The sequence below is a fragment of the Leptinotarsa decemlineata genome, unplaced genomic scaffold (genome assembly GCF_025532065.1).
Source record: "Leptinotarsa decemlineata unplaced genomic scaffold, Ldec_3_MD MMD2_tig00000505_RagTag_RagTag, whole genome shotgun sequence".
In the NCBI taxonomy this organism is placed as follows: Eukaryota; Metazoa; Arthropoda; class Insecta; order Coleoptera; family Chrysomelidae; genus Leptinotarsa; species Leptinotarsa decemlineata.
Genome location: NW_027412549.1, coordinates 7357350 through 7384751, shown reverse-complemented (window position 1 = coordinate 7384751; position 27402 = coordinate 7357350). Strand labels below are relative to the sequence as shown.

Sequence of the window (27402 nt, the reverse complement as noted above, 5' to 3'; positions counted from 1 at the left end):
AAAAATCATGATTTTTTTCAATTAACATAATGCAAAAAAAAATTTCGAATTGCTTATAAACGATGTATTTGTTTATAATAAATTTATTAACAATAGCTGTGAAAAATTAAAAAAAAATATTATTAGCAATGAGATATTGAAACAATAGAAAATTGGGAAAAAAAAATTTTGTAATGTATTTTTTATTAAATTATAATTTTCAATTGTCAATAAAAAAATAGAAAATAACAATTTTTTTATTTTGGCAACGGTAATCTATTTTTTTTGCCTATTAAGGATAACTTCAGAAAAGGAAAAAAATGCCAGGGTTTTAGCTGTGTGTGCTTCTTGTGCTCGGCAAGAATGAATGTTCGCATTGCCGAGCACAAGAAGCACACACAGAGAGGAGAAACCAGCAAATCAGGAATAGCAGACCATGTTTGGACCCATCAACACAACATCGAGTGGTCCCAAGCTGAGATCTTGCACAGAGAGGAACATTGGTTCAGGAGAAAATTTAAGGAAGCCGCATACATGTTGTCCAACAACGTATTCAGCCAGGCCAGCGTAGATATACGAAACATATGGAAACCCATCATCAAACGAAAAATGACCAACTACCACCAAAACGGTCATCTCTCACGGAATCAGTGAAGCGAAAAATGGAAAGCAGAGAAAGTGAAAGTATTTCAACGACCTATAAAATAGTCATCTCTCGGAGGAATCAGTTCAGTCATCACCCGAAGACGATTGTAGATACCAACAATCGAAACGTCGTGAACTAACGTGACTTGGAATCTCTACACTTTTTTATTATTTTCTTTTTTAATTTCTTTAATTTTTATTTATTCAGTTATTATATTTTTACTTGTAGGTTATTTCACTATCATTTCATTTCAGGTTTATTTTTGCTTAATATAATTGTTATTTTCAGCTATTCTTTTTTACTTGTTTCAGGGATTTCAAATCATTTTATATAGTAGACAATGGAAGTCCGAACTAGTGAAATTCAGGTCTATTCCTGGTTTCACTCTTGTTCTGCTATTGTCCTCATGTTCCCAAAGTGTTTTGGGAACATGAGGATTCCAGGACGGTATATATTAGGGAAAGAAAGATATATGGCTTTCTAGTTCTCCATCTCTATACAAAAAATGTGGGAATTTTCCAAAGAGAGAAAGAACGCAATTAATTTTAAAATGAACTCTTTACAAAGATGTGTAGATCATGCAAAGGAGTAACTTTCAGACCAAACTGAAAGAAATAGCCCTGTTGTAACAATTACTGTCATATAAATATTAGTTCGGACATTGAAGTAGGGACTAATTGAAACTTAATATTTACCCATGGTTTTTTATTTGTGAGGACCTCTGAGGTGAGGACTATTATGGCACTGTTCTGTAAAAATATTCTGTGCGATGATTCTGCGTTGTCTGAGACAATTCGGATCTTATTAGGCAGTTCGGAATCTAGAACCAAAAACAGACTTAATTTACGTTTCGTGTTGATATCAAAATTGGTGTGTGCTTATCTAATGACATTTCTAGTAGGTATTTCGATATAATACTAATAATTACTAGTTTCTCTCCAAAATATTTTTCAAGTAATGTCTATTAATTTAACTAAGTAGGTGCGAAGAAACTGTCTGAATAACTATTATTGTGAATAAATAATCTAGAACATGGGGATTTTTGGAAACTCTAGTGATGCTGCTGTCACTGAAGAAGTTGGTGAGTCATATGTGTTTTTGATTTAATATTGACGTGAACATCGTTATTGTCCTGTGTAATATATTGTGAAATATGTTTTTATTAAATTGAGTATTTTTATTTGTATCAGAGACTGCAACAAGCGAGAAGAATGTCGAAGAGGACTGGAGTCTCATTATGAACATTTGTGATAAGGCTGGAAAATCACCAGATGATTCTAAGAACTATCTGAAAGCTATAACAAAACGTTTATACAATTCTGATCCTCACATAGGTGTGAAAGCAGTCACTGTAAGTTATAAAGAGTAAACTAATACTGTTTCTTATGGATCCTTTTTTTAGTTATTGGATGCTTGTATCAAAAACTCTGGGAAACATTTTCACATGGAAGTAGCTTCCAGGGATTTTGAGACTGATTTTATAAAGTTGATGACCAAGGCCAATCCGACCACAGCAAAAAAGTTACGAGAATCTTTGAAAAAGTGGGCTGACAATGAGTTCAAATCGGATGCTCAACTAAGTCTAATACCATCTTTACTCACCAAATTGAAGAAATCTTATGACTTCTCAAATGTTGAAGCTGTGAGTAACATTTTTTTCTTCAACTGATATTGATAATTCCCAATTAGTGTTAAATAAAATTTCTAATATATAATTGGGGAATTTGCATATTTTCAAAACAATAAAAATGGGCACACACCTTGGATTTGCTCGAGGTATATATGATATGAATGATTGTAAGAGTAACTTGAATAAATTAAAATATTAAACATACTAATGAAACAATATGAAGAACTTTTCTTTTTTAATTTTTAATTCTTCTTTGTACAATAAAGATAGAAAGTCAATTGATACATAATTTGAATTTGGTTTTAATCTTATAGGCATATTTTGAAATTCCTCGGAATGTTTAATCTTACACTCGATTTTACCATCTGGATTATACTTCAGTGCTCTAGATTGTTAACAGTTGGATCACCAACTTTGAATCCAGGTGTAGTTGTCTTTGAAGAAAGTCTTTGAAAGAAGTGTAATCTAAATAGATCACCTCATACGGTCTAGGATTTTTTCGAGCCAATTTACATATGGAGACATAATTAACTGGCACATTAATGGTTCTACCTTTTAGTTGCCTCTTTATTGTAGAATGCATAGAGTCGCACTCCATTTGGGTATGGTCCTTTTCTAAATATTTCTGGATGATAGAAACATGTTTTTACAAGTGCAAGATTTAACAATGCGTTGCTTACAGAGCTGATACGTTCGATTTCGGGCACAAAAGTACTGACTGGAGGTCCATCGGAAATACCCTATTTTTTGAATTTTTGTCATCTTTTTTTGCTTCTCGTGCTTCTTCTTTCTTGATAATGTGCTCTCTGTAAACAGATTCCTCTAGATTTTTTATCTTGTAGCTCATGCAGACATTGCATTCGTCTTTTTTTGGCAAAAACAATGCTAAATTCAGATCTTCAAACATGTTTGAGAATGTGGCAATTGATAATGGAGCTATATTATGTTCTACACACCAATTATCTTTATACAGTAAATAAAGCTTCGATTTTATTTTGAACGTTGGCTCTATATATAATTTCGTTGACGATTTCTGACAATAGTGTGATTCAAGTTTAGGCAGATCTTTAAAGAATTTTTTCAAATTTGGCTTTCCTTCATCGAAACATGAAGGTTTTTTTGTATATTTTCATCACTATGTTTTTCATTTTCACTTTTGGCTGGGCTATACATTTCATCTTTTATCTACTCTGATATGGTTCTCATAGAAATTCCTAACGTATTGCAGAACATGAGCTTATAAACCCTAATTTTTTCGCTTTTGTTTTTTAGAAAATACTTATACGAAGATGTCCTCTAGCTTACTTCTGGTTCCTTTCTATGCCTTGATCTTTTCGTTTCATTTTTCAAGACTTTTGCAGAAATGTAGTACTTCTTCTCAGGCCACCCATATACTCAACCCCTTTCTATCTATTTACTTTATTTGTATTTTATTTCCATTCTGCAGGATCATAAAATCTTCTCTTCTTCCTTTTTCGTGAAACTTCTTCACTAGAATGATTATTTTCTTCATCAAAATGTTGTTCCCTATCATTGTTGATTTTATATGTAGGGTCATTTTTTTCATTATCTACTTCGTCTGGATTATTTGTTGCATCTTCTTCATCATTATCTCCATTGCTAATATTTCTGAGGTTTTTTTCGAAATCCATAGGAGTTTCTGTTGGCGCGTCTATATCGTTAGTTGTATTGGCATTAAGCATCTCATCGAAAAAAAAAAAAGTATCAAAGTTTGTATCCGTTTGCAATATGCCGGATATTACTGCATTGTTGAGAAAGCTGAATGATAAATCATTGTTTTTCCCTAGGTCTGAAATGTTTTCTGTCAAATGAATTTCTTGTTCTAATTCTGCTAGAGCCGACTGTAGCTTTTCCTCGTATTCTTCTGCAAAACACTTTCAATTTTCCGCACTCTTTGTATCAGTATGATTGTCTTGATCTTTGTCTTTGAACAGTTTTATTGTCGTGTTTAATTCTATAGAATCATGAGTTGATGTTCCATAACTATCGTTAGTTATGTCCTTCAAAGCGATGGCCGGATGTTTTGTTAAACTCAACAGTTTGAAACCTCTTGTCCTACGATCCATAGCTAAAACAAAATACTTGTTATCTTTAGCCACAAAGTGTAAAGTCACTGGTTAAAATATCCCAGTAAAGAAGCCCCCAGGCTATAAAGCCCCTGGTAAAATCCATCTCTACAGTAATAATTGATATTCAAAAGGCTTTGAAAAATGCATAACTCCCGTGAGTTCTAAATATATCAACAGCGTGAAAAATGCCCAACTCCCTAAGTTTACAAAAATGACATTAATCCAGTCTAATATATGTTAACACATTTCAAAAGCTTAAATTTATATAGTATGTACTTACCTTAGTGATATTGAATCTCAGTCTGATAAAATAACGGCTAATTTAAAGTCTGACAAACTGAAAAGCACGACACCAAACACAGATAGAACCATCAAGGTACACTTCCTAGGACTTATGCAACTTTCTTACTGATTTAACGCGCATTTCATACTTCTGTTTCTAGTGCCATCTAAATACTTTTTACATAGTTATTTGATTTCAATGTATAGATACGCTGCTTCGCTAACAAATAGAGCTAAAAACTAATTTTGTGAAAAATTGGACTTATGCAATGTTCACATTAGGCCGACGATATTCAAGTAATACTTTATTGCGAGGTTTTACTAAACATATAAAAAACCTCAACATGTTTCTCTATATGCTTTTTTATTTAATTTCAGTACAATACAGTTGATACGGAAATAGCCCAAACAAACTATTGTATAGTGAAACATGTGTTGTGGTTTTCTGAACTGTTTGGTGAAATCTTACAATACATTGTTACTTACATACATTTTCAAACTTTCATCAACACTTAGCCAATTCCATAAAATATTGAACTTTCAAAAACAGAATAATTAAAGGAAATAATAATTTTTTTCAATAAAACAAATGATTGAAGTTTGAGAAAACCAAATTGAAAACATCAATTGATCAACCTGAAAATATATGAAAAGTTTTCAAATTAACATCCAAATGAAATGATTGTCATGCTAGAGTCCTCTTAGCTACAAATTGGTTATAGAATGAAAATCATCATTCTCTGTCATTCTAGGGCGTAGTCAGGATTGTATATGGGGGGGTGGGGGGCAAACAAAGAAAATTCTAGATTATTTTGTTTTCATGTTTTCAACATATGAGTTCGACATGTGCAGTGGAGTTAGTAATTGAAAAAATATATCAAAATCAGTATTATTCTCATACTGCGATTCTGCAGCTTTTGTAGTTGTGAAATTTTATTTGAATCAAGGGAATAAAGTAAGCTACCACAGGCATTGCGAAATTCTGGAGAAGAAGTATAGTTTCTCATTAGTTTTTTACTTATGTAGGAAAAATGTTCATGCAATAATAGGCTATTATCAAGTATGAATCCAAGATATTTAAACTGGTTCACAAATTCAATTTTATTGTTATCTATTTCCAGGTTCAGTTGATTTGAGTTGATATTTTTGTATTTGAAGGGTGTGGTTAGGATCATTGCCTTACATTTTGTTACGTTGAGTTTTATTTTGTTAATGTTGAAATACTAGGTGAATCAAATATAAACGATATTTTTTTTTGGTAATTTAGTTTTATTTTAAATGCAAAAAAGAATATAGTTTATTTTTCTACATAATCTCCTGATTTGGAAACACATTTTTCCCAGTGGATAGGCAGCTTTCCAATTCCTTCCACGTAGAAAGATGCAGGTCGTGTCTGCAGCTAATTGCGCACGTAGGCTTTAACCTCAGCATCACTATCGAATCTTTGGCCTCCCAAACCTTCCTTGAGAGGGTTAAACACATGAAAGTACCAGGGTGACAGGTCTGGACCGATTCCCAGCAATGATTCCCACCCCAGTTGCTCCAATTTTTCCCTAGTCAAGGCTACTGTATGGGGGCGAGCATTATCATGGAGAAGAACCACTTCCCTGATCGATCCCAATAATTCATATTTATATAATAATAATAATATATTACCATCTACGGCACTCTTACGGTATTGACGAGACACCGGTGTTGCCCTACGCTCCGGGGGATATTGAATCCGTTGTGGGGACCGAGAAGTGCCGAATTTATTGGAACTATTCGTTCCCCACCCTCAGGCTCATACAAGCTAATAAGCCTGATGTAGTCCTTCTCGACCACCAGACCAAAACGATATTTGTCGTGGAGTTTTCAGCTCCTGGCGAGACGAATATCGTCAGAAAAGAGGAGGAAAAATGGATAAAATATCGAGATTTTCTCTTCGAACTCCGCAGACTCTATCCAGATCACTCTGTGAAGATGGTCGTTCTGATTATTGGAGTCCTTGGTGGAATGATGTCTTCTCTACTCTCGAATCTCAAAATCATACCGGCTTGCCGCACTAAGGCAGAAATCTTAGCCGCACAGATGCAGAAGGCTGTCATTCTTGGCTCACTGCGTTTGCTCAGGGCACATGATTCTCGGACCCAATGATCACTTACCCCACGGTGTGGGGAGTGGTCATTGGTTGATTATGCTGGCGCGCCCTCCCGAATGTATCGGGGCTTCGGGGGATAGGGCCTGACCAGCGCACACTACGGGAAAAAAATAATAATAATAATAATCTTTATTGGTTTCAAAGACCTAAAAGGCATAAAACAATTCAAAAGAAATTTGAACATAGATTAAGCAAACAATACATACATACATACTTTAAAATGCTATAAGGAGCAAAGAGAGTTCACTACGAAGATGAGAACTCGTCCATTGCATAATACAAATTATCCAGTAAGTATGTTTTCAGCGTTTTTCTGAATCTGAAGTAAGATACCTCCTGATCGATTTTTGTCAATAATTTTTCGAAAACATTTATATTAATTACTCTCTGAAGACATCTGATCTGGTAAAGCTTACTGTTCAATTTTTTATTGTTTCACTTATGTGAGATTCCCAATCAAGTGTATCACTCATAGTTACACCTAGAAATTTAATTGTGTGGCACTTCTCTTGTGTGGTAAATAATAAACTCTGTCTTGCTAGCATTGATATAAAGACTATTAATGGAGAACCATAGAATGATTTTTTCCATGAGATCATTGCAAGCTTGTTGATTGAGATCGTGATATTTTGTGATATTAATATGGAGAGATCATCAGCGTATAACGTTAATTTAAAATGTGAGAGGTATTTTACAATGTCTGCTATGTGGATTAAAAATAGAGCTGGAGCAAGAACACTCCCCTGAGGAACTCCAACTTCCACAGGTGCAAGATGAGAGTGGTGAATTGTGTTATTCTCATCGCAAGATATTTGTACATACTGATATCTATTTTTGAGAAAAGATTCGAACCAGCTAAAAGCAGATCCCCTGATATCATAAGACCAAAGCTTGTCAAGTAGGCTTTACTTAAGTCACAATATATGCCTATAAGGCTCTTTTTTTTTTCTAATTCATTGATAATGTGTATATAAGTATCTGTGGTTGCTGTAGATGTAGATTTAGGTTTTCTGAATCCATGCTGTTCTTCTGGGATAATTCTGAACCTTGCAATGAATGAGTTTAGCCTCTCTAGCATACAATATTCAAAAAGTTTGGAAAAAACTGATGTGAGTGATATGGGTCTATAGTTATTCATTATATTTTTTCCTTTTTTTATGGAGTGGACTCACTTTCGCTATATTGAGAGCATCGGGAAATATGCCTGTTTCTAGTGAAAAGTTTATTAAGTGAGTTATAGGATTCACCAAATCATTTTTGAATTCTTTTATTATATTGATTTCGTGATTTCGAGTTGAACAATTAATATTGAAAGTTTGTATAATTGATAGTTTTTCATTTTGGAACATCCTGAGTTCCATGAAAAAAACTATTGAGGTGAAGGAAACCATATATTTTTAATCACCTTCACTTTGAACATTCAAGTTGATTGCTATAATCAACGTATCTGTGAATGAATAATGTTTCAATGATTCAACTTTAAATTTGTCATTTGTTTCCATCTGTAAATTGCTTTGTTTCATACCACGTATTTCAGTAAATGACATGAAATGAATGCACTCAAATGCGACTCAAACCAGTTATCCATGAATATGACAATAAGTAATATTAAGTATGTCTTTCAAAGGTGAATTAGATAAGCTTGTCATGGGTGAGGATGTTATAGGAAGTGCTTGACATACAAGATTGCTAGGTGTTCACATAAATTGCAGACTAAAGGTCAATGAACATGTTTCAAATTTTAATTAAAATTGTTATGCAGGATGTTATGCAGTAAGAGTAACATCGAATGAAGTTGGTCTTTCTTCCGCCGAGGTTGTGTATCATTCATCAGTAGAATCCCACTTGACATATGGAATCCCATCTCATAGACTCTGTCTTTGTACTATAAAAACGTGCAGTAAAATACACGAGCAAAGCAAGAATTCGGGATTTCTGTGAACCTCTTTTTGTTGAAGACAAAATGTTAAAAGTATTCGCAATTTTTGTCTAATTAAAAAACATATTCACAAATTTAACACTACTTACACATGTCCCGTCACCCATTAAGCTGGCAAAATTAAACTCCCGATACCATCACTCACAACAATATGGATACTTTTACCTAACAATGTACTCTGATACAAGTATTCGTATACTTTTTTCGGATACTTTTAGAGTTAGTTAAAATAGTGTTTCAATGTATACAAGTAAAAATACTAGGGATGAATATCAAAAACAAAAAGTGATAAAAAAAGATAGGAAATGAAAGAAACTCAAAAAACTGTTTATATTTATTTTGTAAACAAAGAACATTTCAGTGAAAAAAATTTTTTTTAGCTTTTACCACATTGTTCGCTAGATGTGACATTTATATCTATAATAGTACCTTTGAGTTTGAATTTGCCTTCTTCAGTACCAATACCTCAAAGTGTTCATCACTTAAATTTTTTCTCTTTGGCGTATCAATCATAGTTGCAAAAGAGAAAAGTCTTTCTACTGGTGCTGCCGAAGGTAAGCATGTATTATACTTGAGTGACACTTTTTTTAATGTTGGGTATTCATGTAATACTTGTAAATTCGTTCTTTTGTCTTCCAGATATCTTAATAATTCCAGCTGAATTTTTGTAGTTTTATTGCTACTTTCACTGGTACCCTCAGTACCCTGTTCGTTCATAGTACTACTACTGCCTACAGTGCCTACTTCTTGGTTATCTTGGGAATCCGTGAAATCAAAAAAGTCGTCCACATTTTGGTCCCCGCTTTCATCTGATTCGTTGTAAGATTCATATTCCATCTGTTTTTTTGCAACATTTATTATACATTTTTTAATATCTTCCAAAGATTTGTTTGGATTTTTCACAATGTTATAATACCACTTTAGTTTAACTTTGGGAAGCAGAACTGCTGCTTTAATTGGATCTTCCCATTCCAAATTTAAAATTTCATCAAAACGAGTATTTAAACTTTTTATGCACATTTTTGCTAAATGTTCTCCTCCATATTTCAATTTATTTTGGGTTTGGGCAATGAGTTTTTCATACTTGTTAAATGAAAAAATTAGACTGGGCAACAAGTATCCAAAAGATACATCGTCTTCACCTTGTAACAAATCTAACGGTAAAGCCAAATGTTTCATAACTAAGCAGTATTCTTCCAGATACAATAGTTCAGTTTCCTTAAAAGGTTCTAAAGATAAACTTTGTAGCAGAATTGAAAGTTTCTCTTTTACTTGCAAAATCTGCGCAACTGCATCATAAACGGAGTTCCATCTGGTTGCCCCTGGAGAACTCAGTGTATGCCCTAAATTTTTGATTAAAATTTCATTGCTTTTTGGTTTATTGGATTTTTTCCATAACTGAGCACATTTACTAAATGCATTCTTTTCTCTTGTACGTATGGCTGGAATTCATCTAACAGTATTTTTATAATTAGTGGTGGCTATTAAACTCAAAGTATGTGTGGCACATCACAAGTGTTTCTGTAGTTCTATATCGTCTTCCGACTCTTCGTTGTTTTTTATTCATCAATATCTAAATGTAAAATTTGAAATTCATCTTCTTCGTCAATTTCTTCATCATCTTAATCCTCATTTTTTTTCGCCGAATACTTTGAAAGCTTAACGAAGTTACTACCGTTGTCTGTTATTGTTCCCACCAGTTTATTTTCTGTTGAACCAAATTTTAAATTTATATCTTCTAACATTTCAGCTATGTTTCTGTACGAGTGAGTAACTTTATACCTAAAACAAAAATATTAGTTAAATTTTTATTAGTGTTTACACTGTTTACTCAATTGATTTTTTGTAGTAGTACCTATTTTACTTGATTGTACATTAATTTAATATTTGAAATTTTTCCAACACAACCCAACACATTTTTTTTTTCAAAAATAAAATATTTTTTTATGTACGATATTTAAACGATGTAATGCTAAACTATGGAAAATTTGTGAAATATGACATCAAGGCAAGATTTGTATTGCCTGGGCAATCTTCATCAACAATATTGAAAAATATACAAATATTTTAAAATACATAAATTGTTTTGAGACATTTTATTTTTTATTTCTACACTTTATATCAAAATCTATTTGATTTAATAAAAAAATCAATTTACTGACGAATGCAGAAAATGTCATCAGAATAAAGTCATCATTTCATTATTTTTAGAGAAGCGCTCGTGGTAAAATAACTTTCAAATAAACATTATCATTGAAAATAACGAATTTACGGTTTTTTGTGAAGATTTTTTTTGTAGTTAATTTAATTCTCAAATATTGAAGAAAAACTGTCCAATAATGGGACCGAGAAATATAATAAGAAAATAAAAAACAACCCTAATAACTAAATTAACTACATCTAAAAAACTTATTGGGTGGCTGATCTAAAAACATTTAAAGTTACTCACCTTCTACAAGCAATTGCAGCTGATTCACGAACAAAGTTTTCATCCAACCAGTGAATGGTAACTCCTAAGAAGCTTCTTTTTTTATTCGACCAAATATCTGCTGTGCTGCATAAGTAATTAATAAGTATATTATAGATATTGCACTCATTGTGTTCACAATAACATTTTTTATTCTGTTTTCGAATACAGATTGGCTTAGAATTGGTTTGCCACCCTCTTTGGTCATTCCCAAAATGGAAGGTTGAATCAACTTGACTTCTTTGGATTTTTGACTTTCGGAATCTTGAGTTTCATTTGTGAGTCTCTTTCTTTTACAAGATTTCTTTGAACTTTTGTATTGATTATAGTCTTCAATTTTGTTAGGATGGATTCTTTTTAAGTGTTTATAAAAATTTGAAGAAAAATGTTTCATTCCTTTTATTGTTTTTTTCTGTGGAAGGCACAGTTGACAATTAGCTGTAATGTTTTCATCATCATGTACTTCTTGTACTTTAAAATATTTTCCAGCCAGTATGGGAAACTGTGGATCGTCAGGTTGTTCTTCTATTTGTTTAACGAATAGTGTGGGTGTTGAAGTTTCTGATAAACTACGAACACAGTTTTCATTTTTCTCTTTTGGTTTTAATAAATTCATAAGAGAATTAGCCTTAGATTTTGGAGGTATAATTCGGCCAGAATCTGAATCTGACAATTCTTCTAGGTGATAATCAGGATCATCTGAACTTGAAGCAAATGGATCTTCCGGAGTATGATCCATTTGTTCAATATGAGAACTGGTAGATGCTATTGCAGGATCAGATGAATTCATATTGTTCAATCTGGAAGTGAAAAAAGTTAGACAGTGACGACAGTGTGTCCAAAAAAAAAGGAAGTGACTTATTTCCTATACTACATACTATATGTATAGAACAAAATATTTTTGGGAAAGTTTTTGGCTTTCTACTACTCCATCTACTACTAAAAGTTATCCTATATTTATCAATATCAATTGAATTAAATTACTTTAATTAGTTTCCAATTTAACTAAAAATGGCCATCATCTAAAATTTAGAAAATGTTTTAACAAATATTCAATAATTTGAGTTTCTTATTGTATTTCTTGACTACATTTTGATAATCAACAAAATACTTGACTAACCTTTAAAAAATGTAGTTATATTCGAATGTAATGCACACAACTTAACACACAAAATGTTTATGAACAGATATATTGCACGATAGACGATAATAATTATAAAAATCACAGTAACAACCTAAACGACTCTCATCTATGACAACTCAATCATAACTGAGCTAAATGGAACTACCACAAGTTCGTGATCTTTGCAGCAGACAAGTGTTACCTGTTCAAGGAACAGAACGCAGTATTCTGGAAAAGAAATTGATTTTTAACTGATTGGAAATGACCTGGTTCTTTAATTCAGATATTACAGTCCGAAAACATTTTGTTTTTTATAATGATCAAAAGGTAAAACCTTGTTGATTTAGTTCATTGATGGTTGCAATTTATAGGGGGTAATCTATCAAAAATATTATCTACCAATGTAACCATCTGTGGACAAATGACTGAGATAAGATGGAGGTATTTAAAATTTCAATGTAATAATTTGGGGCTTTAGGTTGTATGAAAGCCGTGCCATGGCAGTGAACACTGTTTTGCATTCTTGAGGAAAGAAGGAATGTCTTTGCCCAACTTCTTCTATTCGTTGTATTGGTTAACTCTTGCAAATACTGAGGTAGGGGAGTGATGTACCTTCTTCAAAATTAATTAGAGTTAGATACTTTTATACACTATTAAAAACACATTATGAGTCATATAGTTTCTGTTTAACGTAAATGTAATCGTTTCATAATGTGACTGCTTTGTAAGAGTTCTGGGGGTTACCTTTGATTTTGGAAAGAGTAATTGACATACCCAATAAATGTCCTGAAGGGTTTTGACACTTCGCTAAAAATTCATAAATTATGTTCATTGATGTTACATTTGGGAATTACAAAATATTCTTGAAAGCATTTATTTTCCTCAAATGGTAGACAATGATATGGACGTGAATGTATCTAAATGCAAAAGTATGTCTTTTTCTAGATCACTTACTCATTACAACAATATGTATACTATAGCAGGCAAACTATTAGAATCGGTGAAATCCATACGAGATCTTGGTGTAGTGGTGGATGTCAAAATGGATTTTCACCTGCAGTATGAACAGATCTCTAGCAAAGCAATGAAAATGTTAGGCTTTGTATGCGGGACTACTAAAGACTTCACCAACATTAATTCTATCAAGTTATTGTATTTCGCTTTGGTTAGAATATTGTAGCTGTGTTTGGTCACCAACTTATGAAATTCATAAGTACACTATAGAAAAAGTACAAAACAAATTTATAAAATATATTGCCTTTAAGTTGTCTATATCTCTCAGTGATCACTCTTTTTCAGAAATTCGGTCTGTAACTGGTTTACCGAAACTTAGTTTACGCAGAGAACATATAGATATTATATTCCTTCATAAATTGCTTAATTTTAGAATTAATTGCTCAACTCTTCTTGCCCAAGTAAATCTTCATGTTCCCTATAGAAAAACACGGAATAATCTAACCTTTGTAATAGATTACCATAGGTGTAACTATGGAATGCATTCTCCTTTATCAAGAATAGTCATAAACGGGAATAATACAAAATTCGATCTCTTTCATATTTCCGAGGATATTCTTAGAAATAAGTTAAGATATACTTATTCTTAAATTGCTAGTATCTGTCATTTACTTTTATTCTCGCTTCATTTCAATTCTCTACTATAACTGTTTAAATTGTTATTACTTATAATTAAATTAGATAAGATTTGTGTTAACAATCTGATATTTGTATAACTTATATTAAATGGGAGTTACCCGTGAATAAATAAAATAAATAAATAATAACCTCAGATAAATACATATTTACTTCTCTTACAGCCTGTGAAAAAAGTAGCCCCCATAAGTAAAGACCCGAATGTTGTTGAGACTCAGGAAGAAGAAGAACAAATTTTGAAAGCCATCGAACTATCCCTCAAAGATTCCAGTTCACCTAGAACCATCTCTACATCAAGCTATAATCCGCCCCTCTATCCCTCAGTCAACATGTCAACCGGCATAACAAATGCTAATGCAGCCTCTTCTGTATCAGGCGCTCCCAAGGAACTAAAGAAAGTTAGAGCTTTGTACGATTTTGAGGCAGCTGAAGATAACGAATTGACATTCAATGCTGGAGAAATTAGTATGATGAATATATTTCATTTTTTAATTATTTTGAGAAATATCAAGTTTAATTATTTATAACATATTCTGCAATTATAATTTTTATTGCAGTTTGTGTAACTGACGATTCTGATCAAAACTGGTGGAAAGGAAGTAATCAAAGAGGCGAAGGACTTTTTCCTGTTAATTTTGTGACTGCTGATCTTGATGTAGAACCAGAAAAAATTCGTGAGTTATCTTTTACTGAAAAAACAAATTTAAGTGCATCAAAGCAATTTTATGAGTTGTTCTGAAAATCAATGTTTGTTTCCTGACAAACTTGATAACTATACAGTAGACAAGCAGTCTTTTTGTCTAGTATCAACTTACTATCACAATCTTATACTGGCCTTTGAAAAAAATAAGAGTCTTTTATTAGTTTTAACACTATATTGAGTGTGTGTTTATTAAATTTATCTGTGTTTGCCAATATTCATAGTAATTGTATCCATCCAAAATATTTTATAAACTTTGGTCACACGACTTTCATTCGCATTTCTTGAAGTGCTAAGAATACATTTTTGTTTTGACCCTTAGGTGAAGTGAAAAAACTAATGAAGTGTTTTTTTTTATCAGATATTTGTCTTATATCTTGTTTTAAAAGATTAAGTGAAAAGAAAAATTTTTTGATTGGGGTGGAGATATTCTCGAATCTATGTTTCATTATACAATCATACAAGTAATAAGTATCTACATTTTTTAAATTTTATTCCTTCATACTGAAAAGCTGATAAGTCTTAAGCTATGAACTTTTTCAGCTTTGCATAATTTCATGATATATACCAACTTAGAAGATAAATATATATAAATGAAGTAAAGTCTTACCATCTTGTTTGACCAACAGTGCAAACAAATTCAAGATTGAGCATTTTTAAGCCATAATTTCGTAATCAACTTTCTCTACTTGCCTAATAAAATTTATTTCTTTCAGTGTATGAAAAAGCCAAAAAAATGGTACAGTTTAAGGAAACGGCTGAGGTAAAAGAGGTGAAAGAAGAACCAGAAGAAGTAGAGATTAATGAAGAAAAAATTAATAGACTGTTGCATTTGCTGCACGAAGCTGATCCTACAAATCCTGAAAAGGATACGGAAGAAATGATCAACTTAGAAAGTAAGTAGACTTTCAAAAAGTACTGATAACTTCTTTTATTCAAATAGTGTTGGTTTGCCTCTCTGACACTTTCACATATTGTAAATTATGAATCTTCAATTAACTAAATATTCATTAATCAATTCATTAATGAGTAGAGAAAAAGGTTCATCAGTGAATGGAGAAAAAAATCTGTTTTTTTAAAATCTGTTTTTCCGTTAATCAGCTGTTGCCCAGAAGCCCAGGAATTAGTGAAATTATGATAAACTGTGGAGAAAATCTATTTTACATAAGTGGGTTATCATTTATTAAAAATTACGAGATACTCTAAAACTTTATTTTTCTGAAGGTTGAAGGTTTAACAAAAGATTTATATGGGGTGATTATCGACACCTTGCATCTAATTTAATACACTATTTTTGAATACTAGCTAATAAATAATATATATTTAAAATCCTTATTAACAGAGTATTATGTGGGACTAACATTTTATCAGTATTCACAATTATAATATGGAGGTTGCTCCAAAAGTAATGACACTGGTAGAATCTGTTGTGAAAGGTGGGGATATCGACTATTCTATATAAATGTATAAATCCTTAGAATCAGTCATTTAGCTTGAGAATGAAACTAGTTGTAGAGTTGTCTTTACAAGGAGTATTGATTCCACTGTTATGAGTTCTTGTAGTAATACATAAGTTAATATGTCTTTCAAACCATTAATGGATATAAAGTACTGGACTATGCAGTAGATTTCATAAAGTACACCTCATGATTTGATCTCCACAAGGTTTGTGAAGATCAAATCGTGGTGATCAAATCTCCACAAACTTTGTGGAGATCAAATCGTGAATTGTAGTTTATGAAATTACTATAGATCTTCATCAAGTAACAGCCTAATCAATCAGAAAACTATGCAGTAGACTTAATCATCGTAGTCAACCGAATATGAAGGGACCCATGCAGCATTCCCCAATATTTTAACAAAATGGACTGCTCAACATGATCCCATCCAAATTGTCCATGGTAGTAATCATCAAGAGGAACAAAATAGAGAGAGACCAAGACCTCTTCAACTATGACCTGTTACAAACACTTGAATAAGATAAAAAAAGGTGAGGGGTATCACTCATTCTGGCCAGAATGAAGAAAGAAATGATGGTTGAAACCAGATATGATGAATTAGCTATACTTAAAGATGGTTAACTTCATGATAACATATGCTTCTTTGGTTTGGTGGCCAAAGACAAAACAAGCTACCGCTATCAACAAACTAAACAGGACGTAAAGGATTGCTTGTTTGGGAATAATGGGAGCAAATGGTATGGCTTATACCAATATCAGCATTGAATAAACGGATCTATCTTTACATCTTGTAATAACGAGGAAGAAAATAGTGAACCAATTAAATCTGGAAAACTTCCCAATGTGAATCGCTACTTTCATACAGGCACCGCTCGAAGAGCGCCGTAGGGTTTTTCCTGTAGTGCTTGTGTCTTGTTCTTAAAAAAAAGATATAAGGTTGTAATTCATGAGCTGAATGCTTATACATCAACTACAGTTATTGTCAAGATGTTGAAACATGTGATTTTCAACATTTCACATCCAAATTATGCTTAGAATACAATACAAAAAACACAGAATATAGCTGCTATTGTTTTCACTGAAGAATTAGTGTAAGGGAGCTTGCTGCATGTCCAAATATTTTAGGTGGTAGTATTTTCATATATACATGCAAGTAGTGTTTATCTTACAGATGCTTGTACCATAATAAATTGCAGTTTTGGGCTGGAAGTAGAAGAAAAAAATTATAGAATCGTTACCATAGATGAATTTTAAATTTATCACTATAATTTGGAAGTGAGGTAACATTATAAAAGTATCCGATTACCGTCTCTGAAAAAATCAAAGATTAACTGCGATTCAAATCAGTTGAGTTATTTTAATTCAGTTCATTTCATTACGTTATTTCAAGAAAAAAAAATCTCACAATAACGTTAAACACAATTTACTATATTTACATGGCAGTATGTGGCCCAAGTAACTTGTGTAGTGGTGGATTATTTGGACAGGGCATCACAACTATATCCAATCATCATTCCTCACAAATTTGACCGATTATTATATAAGGAGATAACAAAAAGGTTGGAGTTGCTGTTTAAAAAACAGCCGAGTGCTTTGAAAAGTGTTTCAGAAGGAGAGGGTTACTTTTTTTCCATATAACATTTTATCATTACTTTTTGAACAGTCCTCGTAATAATAGACTTGAAATATATTCTGATCTAGATACGTTTTAGGGGAGGCTAATAATATGGGACCTCTAATAGATGCCGAATTAGAAAGAGTGGATAGAAAACATGCACAGCTAACTCAACTCAGCGCTGATCTTGTTGAAGCTTTAGGACTTTATCATACCTTAATGAGAGAACCTCAGTTTCTTCCAATCAATAAAATGAACTATGGATATCAGCCTGTTTCAACGCCAATGGTGGGTGTTTGAATTTTGAGATTTAACACTTATTATTTATGATATTAGTAGATCTCCTCACATGTCATTATTTTTCAGTCTTATAATGGTAACGATCCACAACATATGTCTATGCCGATGATGGGCCCCCCTCCTGGCTTGGTTCCATCTCTAGACAGACCTCCTTTCATGGTTCCTACAGGATTACCACCAGGTATGCATTACCCACATATGCCGCCGGTTGGATCGGGTCATTTACCTCCACAAGGACAGTTACCACAGATGCCTCTGCATGTACATCAGCAGATGATGGAGGATAGACGGATTGAAAGAATGGAACATTACTCTGGTCCTGGGTAAGTTTATTAGTGTGGTAAAAATAGCACTAAGCAAAGTAAACTTTGAAAGATTGATGAATTTGTTGCCAGGGAGTCCAAGAAACTTTTCATTTGGAAATGGTACACTTGAGTTCAGTTGTTAGTAGTTTTTATTGACAAACTAATTTTGATATTATTTTATGAAGTAATTTGAAAATTCACACACAAAATATGAAGAAGTTAAAGAAAATGAAAAGGAAATGCCACATTGTAGAACTGATAAGTTGATTAATAATACCAAGAAGTTTTGAAAATTGTCTTTTTGTAAAGGACTGAGTTATGTCACAATATTTCTTATTATTTTCTCCCACTTGGCACTCTACTGTTTGATAACTAATGAATTCAGAAAAAAGAAATTCCTTATACTTCAGTAGCTACTCGAATTCACTGTTGTTTCTATTGCTTCTTTGGAACAACTATTTGTATAATCGGCTCATCTCTGTTCTTTGGCGACCATTGTATATCCGCTTTCTCTTCAAAAGATGGGAGTGAATTCAAAGCTGTATAAAGATAAATCAAAACAATTTGTATATTTACTGAGAAATTGGAGAGAATTGAAGTAATAGTGTATTTATATGCCATTTCAAAGTGATATTCATAGTAGTATTAGTACCGTTTATACAAGGAAATTACATTTTATGAGTAAATTTTCATATTAAGGAAATTGATTAATTGACAACGATAGAATTTCATGTTAGAAAATAGAAAGGTGAAAATAAATAAATAAAGATATCAGAGCTCTCAAATTATAAATTTCAGTTGTAATAATAAATTTCTTCCAAGCTCCTACTATTCATTTGAACTCGTCATGTTCAATTGAATTGCCGGATTAGAAAATACAGTATTTTGTGATCCAACATATAATGTAATTTGGTTAACATCTATATACAAGTATGGTAAGTAGACAGTTTTTCAAGTTTTTTTCATGAAAAAACAAGGACTTGAAGATTTTGTTTTTTATGACACTTTTTTGTATAAACTAGGAAAATTGAACTGTCACTATGTTCAAATGAATACTATTTCTATTCATAATATTTTTACAATATACGAGGGTCGTTAAAAAAAAAATTAAGAGTTACAGTACCCTTGAAAATGCACTCAGCTTCTCAAAAACACTTTTTCCACGCTGGACAATAGGTTATGACTCTCGACAATGATTTCGCTAACCAAGATAGTATCATCAGGAGATGACTAAAAACAGTTTGTCTGCTAACATGGCTAGTGAAAAGCAAAGTTGGCCTAGTTTAAATCAAGTGAATCTATTAAAGACAATATTTGCTCAGCTTTCAACTAACCAAGTTAGCATCATAAGGATATGATTAAGACTGCTTCTAACGACTGTTTTAATGTTTTTATGAGTATCTGACAAATCATTACCTTACAAAATGAGGTCATTAAATAAATACCAAGTACTCAATGTTATTTGCTACCCGATAGAAACTTATTCCTTACCTCTTTTCTATCTTTAATTACGTAGTGTGAACAGAGAACTGTTATGAATGGGACCTTTGCCACCGTTCATAGAACTTATTCCACATTTTTTTGAGTCCTAAACTGTTGAAGGTATCTTAAAATTTGTTGTCATGTATCGGTCCCAACAATTTCAAGCATTTCTCACTTAATCGTGGCCGTTTATTCTGGACTGGACTGGACTTCTAAGGTCTATGAAACTGATTCAAAATTTTTTGAACTGAAAAACGCAGATTTCCCGAATTCTAATTAAATTTGTGACTTATTAGTCAAGAAGGACTTTTAAAAAATATTCATCATATTTTGATCACTTTATGTTACTGATATATCATCATCAAATATTTCAATTTTTCCCCTTTGTTTCTAAAATTTTTTCTTCAACAAAGTTATAACCAGTTATGATTAATTCCTTCTATTCTTTATGCAATCCAGTATTGTTAAAATGCATAAAGTTTTCAAATAAGAGATTTGAATGATATAATTGGGTCATTAGATAATAAATATAGTATCCATGAAATCTTGAATTCTAAAATGTTAAAGCAAGTATTTGATACAGCTGGTCATGCAATCCTCAATTTAATTATGTGAATTCCAAAACAAAATAATTCAATCTCTTGATAATAAAAAACTTGTTATGGGCCTCTTCATAGACTTTTCTAAAGCATTCTACTGTGTTAGTCATGAGATTCTTTTAGCTTGCTAGAATCCTATGTATCTGACAGATAGCAAATTGTTAAAATAAACAACAATACCCTTAGGTATTACGCAAGGTGTCCCACAAGAATCAATATTAGGCCCCCTTCTATTCATAGAATTTACCAATGACCTCATATCATACTTGAATGAACACAATAAAATTATTACAACATGTTATGCAGACGACACAAACATTTTAATTATAGAAAAAGATTTAGTATTATTAAAATTATTGGCTGAGACTACCTATGCTAAGGTGATAACCTGGTCAGACAAAAACCATTTAATAATTAATAAATCAAAGACTAATGCTCTGATGTTTTGTTCAAATAGTCGGGAACACCACACCAGCTTTTGTTGTTTGAAAATACCAATAACGTCGTGTCTTCTTCTGAATCCATCAAAATGCTAGGAATTACCTTTGATTCGAAGCTCTCATGGATTTCACATATTGATATTGTCTGCGGCAAACTTAGAAAAGGATGTTATGCACTCAAGTTTATGTCGAGTCATTGCAGGGAAAATATCCTTCTGCCTTTATACTTTGCCCACTTCCATTCTCATATGAGATACGGAATTTTAAACTGGGGAGCAAGTTCCTCTGTACAAAGGGTGTTCTTATTACAAAAATATGCAATCAGAATAATTGCAAAAGTGAGTTATGCAGAGAGATTTAAAAAAAAATTAATATTTTAACGTTATGAGCACATACATCCTCGAAGTGTGTTGTTTCATTTTCAAAAATAAGGCCATCAGAACACACTATGAACATGATACCATACGATAAAACCTTATTTTACCCCACCGACATACCACCGTCTGGTATCAAAAAAACTTTGAATATATTGGATGCAAATGCTATAATTCTCTGGCAGATCACAACAATCTTCAAAAATCTCCTGAAAACACACTTACTCCGCAAAAACTGCTACACCATAGAAGAATTTTTTAATTAGGAAACTTGAATTCTAAATGGAATATGTAGGCAATATGCTTTTCATGTATATGCAAATTAATGTGTATTTATGTATGTAAACATGTATGTGTATTTATATTTATATTTATGTGAATATCTAACAGTTTTTTCAATCTGTATTATGTTGTTATATCACCTTTTGACATTTTTCACAAGTTAATTGCTGAAATAAAGAAAAAAAAATTAATACATCGCTCCCAAATGGTCAATTGCCCCAATTATTAAAAACAATTACCATTATACCTAAAGTTACAAACACTATAAAAGCAAGTTAATTTAGACCTATTAATACTTTACCTCCAATAGAGGAGTTTTAGAAATATCAGTATATAATCAATTATTAGAGTTTATTGACAAAAATCATATCATGTTTATCAATCAATCTGGTTTTCGAAAAAAACATTCTTTTGAAACATCACTACAGTTATTGCTAACTAAATTTACTAATGAAACAGAAAAAGGTAAATATGTTGTAGCTCAAATTATCTGAAGGAACAATTTGTTCAGGCCAGTGATGTTCTAGCTGTCTTTTTAGATTTCAAAAGGGCCTTTGAAACGATTGATAAAAGTATTTTGGATTTGTAATTATTCATCAAACAGAGAGTACGTGTAAACGATTATTGCTCATCTTATATAACAGAGGAGTACCACAAGGTAGTGTGATTGGTCCCCTATTATTCATTCTGTATCTGAATGATTTACAACTATTTGCAGACTGTGAGTTCATCAACTTATTTGCAGATGATACCTTATTCCTTATTGGCATGGTACTGGAGTAAATTTAGAAGAAACTGTTGGCAGAATAAATAAGGTTTTATAGAAAGTAGAAAAATATCTGAAAACCAATAAAATGAAACTTAACGTAAAAAAAACTAAAGCAATGATAATCACTACTAAATTCAAATATAATTAAATAAATACAAACAACATAAATATAAAAATTGAAGATGAACGTATAGAATCAGCGAAGTATTTGGGATTTCAACTTGATAATTGCTTATCATTCGACGACCACTTCAAGTGTATTATAAAAAGATTGTAAAAAAATTACATTTTTTTCTCAAGAATCGCCAATAATTTATGAACAGATACAAAAATTATGGTATATAAATCAATAATCCAACCCCATTTTGACTACTGTGCATCTATTTTATTCTCTTTTAATTTGAACAAAGTACAACAAATACAAAAACTACAAAATCGGGGAATGATAATAATTTTAAAATGTAATAGGTATACACCAATTTCTACCATGCTAGATTCAATAATTTACCTGATTCAATTAAATCTACCCTATCATTTGAAGATTTTCAAGAGCAAACTGTTAAAATATATTCATGATGGAAATTGAAAAATTCCTTTTTGTTCAGTTCAAATTATGTATGTATATAAAGTTGTATTATTTATATGTATTAACTTCGTTGATTATATTATATTTTAAGCTAGCTAACCTGTATATTAGAGAATCCTAATTCAATAAATAAATTTAAAAAAAAATTTATACCAGTAATTTCAGAGATTTGTTTTCACAATATTCAGCTTCATATTTTCTTCATTGTATACTAGTACTGAATTCCTTTAATGTATAATGCTAAAAGTTTTATGACGAAATAGTGTTTGATATATCCTTTATTTGAACTGAAAGTGCTTTTTTGATTGAGAATTTTCAAATAAATATGAAGGGGTACTCAAAATTTTGATTCAAATTCCATTATTAGCCAAGAGATATAATTTGACAAATTATTCAACATATTATGAGTTTTCTCAATAATAAAAGATAATTTATTTGTCATCATAAGAAAGGTACATACATACATATCTCTTTGTAATTTTTTAACTTCATCGTAATGAAATTCCTACAAAATTTACTTGTTCACAAATCATCAACTTCTCTCCTTTTCAGAATGCCTAATTATGGCCCACCTGGCATGGTTCAACCCAACTTTCCACTCTCTGGGCCAGCATCACAAACAACAATACAGAGCTCTTCACATCATGGACCCAATTACATAACATCCAATACTCAGCTTCCACGCTAAGTTTGGGGAACCGAGTGAGATTATCAGAGTTTTATATATATATATATATATATATATATATATATATATATATATATATATATATATATATATATATATATATATATATATATATATATATATATATAGTGTGTCTGTGATGTGAGGGAAATGATCACCACTGATTCAATTGTAATCATTGTTGGACTTCTGCAAATAAATGTATAGGAAATCGGCGGAATCAGATCTCACCTCTATCACTGATACATAGAAACCTGATTTTTTTTTTGAACTAGGATGTGATGTACTATATTCATATTATTTTTCAGTATATTGATATGTTACTCGTATGTATATTTTATGATATTTGGAATGCAAGATGATTGGGTAATTTGATTCATTCTTCAATTCAGATCTTGAGATGAAATTCTGAATATTTTGATGTTCATTCAAGCATCAAAGTTTCATCAATTTTCTGTTATTACTTTTAGTGATCAGATCAAATTTATTTTGTGTTATAAACTAAAGTTTGCTAGTGTAATCAAGTAGAATCCAAGTAGAACTTGGATTTTTTTTAACAAGTAAATCTGAAGTGAATATTACAAGTTAGAACTTCAACTGTCTAAAACGGTCTTAACATATTTGAACTCTATGGAAGAACAACTAAAATGAAAATTTCCACAACCAAATTTTCTTTTGAGATGGTTTTATTTAGTTTTTATTTCATTTTGGTTTTTCGTATATATTTGACATATCACTTATTTGTTGATTCATTTTCATTTCAGTTCATTTGTTTACTTTACAAATCTGATATCTTACATTTTTCAATTTTTATACTCCTTGTTTATTCATTTTTGTTCAATTTGTTTTCTTTTTATCATTCCTTTTTTGACAAACTCATCTGAATATTTCAGTTCGGTAATTTCAAATATTTTCAATAATTTCAACATTACATTAATTTTGTTTTTTTTTACACAGATTTCAAATCTATTAACACCATTTTAGGCAATGGAAATTTAAATTTGTAACGTTCACCAAGAAACATCAAGCACTTCCAAACAAGTAATCTGAAACTATACTTTAAATAAATTTCATTTTTGAACCTATCAGGTATACTTGTGATGTATTCACAAATTTAAGCTTTCCAATACTTGAAGTGAATCAAACTTACCTCTGCAATTCAGTGTGTACATTTAATTTGCTTCGAAGATAATACAACAATTATTTATGATGATGAATAATGATTTAGAAGCAATAAATACTGAATTTCAAGAACAGGTTGCTACCTTATGCCAACTATATTTATTTTAGAAAGAAAGTCTGATATTTTGGTCTCTCGAAAGGAGACGAGTGAAAGATTGTTTTTAAGAAAATGGATTCTATTTTGAGGTGATAAATACCTTTATGTACAGTAATAAAAAATTTATTGAACATCAGTTTTTTTTTGCCTGTTGATAATCAACAATCATTCAAATATAAAATTACATATTATGTTCTCCATATGAAGGAGCATCTTTCTAACAAAACCCTTATAGATAAAACCTTTTCCTCTGATAACGAAATAAATTACAGATCAAATGTGATTTCGAAAATTTGAATTTCTCAACATATCAAAATACAAATTCCCTACAGAATTTTGTTGGTTTAGAAAATGTTTTCACCACAATTGTAGATGAATTTGTTTCATATCTTAAATTTAAAAAAATATGTAGTAGTTGAAAGAAAACAAAAGTGGTGCAAATAAATCAAAAGATCAATCAAAAGTTCCTTATTGTTTGAAGAATTATGATTCTCATTGACAAATTCTGTGAAGCATATAAATTATTTATTCATTCTTTGAGAGGTTAAAAACCTTATAAAAAAATATACATAATTTCAATTCATAGTTATCTGTTGTTATTTAAATGGACAGTGTACTTTGAATTTGTATTCAATAATATGAAACAAATCTGAAAACTGAGGAAAGATATACAGTGTGGTCCACTAAGTCTGCAACAAATGGGAAACTTTTTTATTATCGATTTCTCAGAAAATTTTATTCTTGACAAAAGTTGGTGCATGTTCCAAAACTATACCAAGTGTACCTGAAATGGCTTTATGACAAACACCATACAGGATAGGCCAAAAAATATAAAGTTCGTTCAAGAGTAAAGTACCCGTACTTAAAAAAATATAGAAATATGTTGAAGAGAAAAGTTGCTTAGAATTAAAAGTTATGTTCAGATACGAAGTCATGGCCTGCTATTCGATTTTTTTTTCTTTTGGAAAATTTTAAATTACCCCCGTATGATACATATTTTTACTATTTTGATTTAATATGTATTTGAAGTAGCCACAATCAAATCAGTTTGGAGTATTTTTTATCAAATCAAAGTGTATTTGTAAAATTTACTTGGATTTTTATTTTTTTAGGTGACAGTCAACTTCATGTTTGTTGCAACGATATTTAACAGAACTCTAGAATAAAACAAATACTCTTTTTAACGAGGCAAATACTTTACTAACTAAATGTTCATATGAATAAACTGTCAATAAAAGTATAAAATTTCTTTTATTCTGACAACAATGCCTCAACTAGAACAGATATTAAAAAACAATCCAAAATCTATCGCGGATAGCCATGAACAAAAAACACATACACCCTAAAACAATACTGTAGTTTGATAGTGTGGCTTCTTAAAACTTGCCTTAAAAAACGTTTTCATATTTGTCCTTAATTAAAAATGCCTCGCCCAGTATTATTAACGTTAACTGAAAAGGCAGAATTAGTTTGAATCTGTGGTGATGGTTATAAAACAATGCGCAAAGCTGCAAATATTTTCAGCGAGCGGCATCCAGACAAACAAATTTGCTATTCAAATGTAAGTAGAATTTTAAAGAATTTCAAACAGACCGGCTCACTAGAATATAAACATAATACGGAGCGTACAAAACCTGTATGCACAGAAGAAAACCAGCTTGACGTACTTCAAGCAGTAGTAGAAAATCCTAGAAGGTCCACCCAAGAAATTAGTGATTATACTGGCATAAAAGAACCTCTGTGAAGCGTATTCTCAAGAAACATAAGTACCATGCTTACAAACCTACATTCATTTGTACATTTCAAGAAAGAGACTATGATTTGAGATTTGATTTTTCCATATGGATTCAGAGTGAAATAGAAGTACAACGAGATTTTCATCGATGTATTCTGTTTGGAGATGAATCTACTTTTACAACAAATGGGGTTCTATCATCACAAAATTGCAGATGGTGGTCAGATGTCAACCCAAATTTTATTATCGACAGCAAAAATCAATACTATCAGAAAACAAACGTTTGGTGTGATATATTAAATGATAAATTACTAGGTCCGGTTTTTTTTCGCGAGAATTTGAATGGTGACAGGTACTTGAACTTTTTGGAAACTGAAAAAGGAGAATTTTTGGGTGATATGGTATTTAGAAGAATGGTAAAAGTTATGGTTACAACATAACGGATGTCCTGCCCATTCTACTAGAAATGTTTCTCAGTGGCTGAATAGGACATTTCGTAATAAATGGTTAGGACGAAAAACCGATCCTCGATGGCCTCCTCGTTCTCCAGACCTTACACCTCTAGATTGTTTCTTATGGGGATACTTAAAACAAAAAGTCTACAGAGATCGCTCCTTTAATAATGTTGATGAGCTTTGAATTTCAATAAGAGTTCATTGCAGAAATATTCCCGATCTACATTAAACGAATTTTATGAGCGAACAATTAGATGAATCGAAAGAGAAGGTGGACATACAAAGATGCTTCGATTATTTTTCTTGTTAGCACCTGTTAAGTTATTAAGTTACCTACTGTATTTTTCTGTACTATCGCTTATTGGTTTTTTTTTTCATGGCTATCCG

The 27402-nt window shown here is 31.4% G+C and overlaps 2 protein-coding genes across 2 annotated transcripts; one reads left to right on the top strand and one right to left on the bottom strand.

The window, feature by feature from the left end:
- Positions 1-1465: 1465 nt before the first annotated feature.
- Stam (Signal transducing adaptor molecule) lies at positions 1466-24956 on the top strand. Its single transcript, XM_074173840.1, has 9 exons — positions 1466-1706; positions 1816-1976; positions 2028-2267; positions 14111-14411; positions 14504-14620; positions 15363-15542; positions 17819-18009; positions 18088-18344; positions 23411-24956. The coding sequence occupies exons 1-9, from the start codon at positions 1658-1660 to the stop codon at positions 23544-23546; spliced, it is 1632 nt and encodes a 543-aa protein (XP_074029941.1). The 5' UTR covers positions 1466-1657; the 3' UTR covers positions 23547-24956.
- Positions 8806-11268, bottom strand: LOC141481750 (uncharacterized). The gene is made up of 2 exons (XM_074173841.1): positions 11156-11268; positions 8806-10488 (listed from the first exon to the last, which is right to left on the bottom strand). The coding sequence occupies exon 2, from the start codon at positions 9883-9885 to the stop codon at positions 9124-9126; it is 762 nt and encodes a 253-aa protein (XP_074029942.1). The 5' UTR covers positions 9886-10488; positions 11156-11268; the 3' UTR covers positions 8806-9123.
- Positions 24957-27402: the final 2446 nt, after the last annotated feature.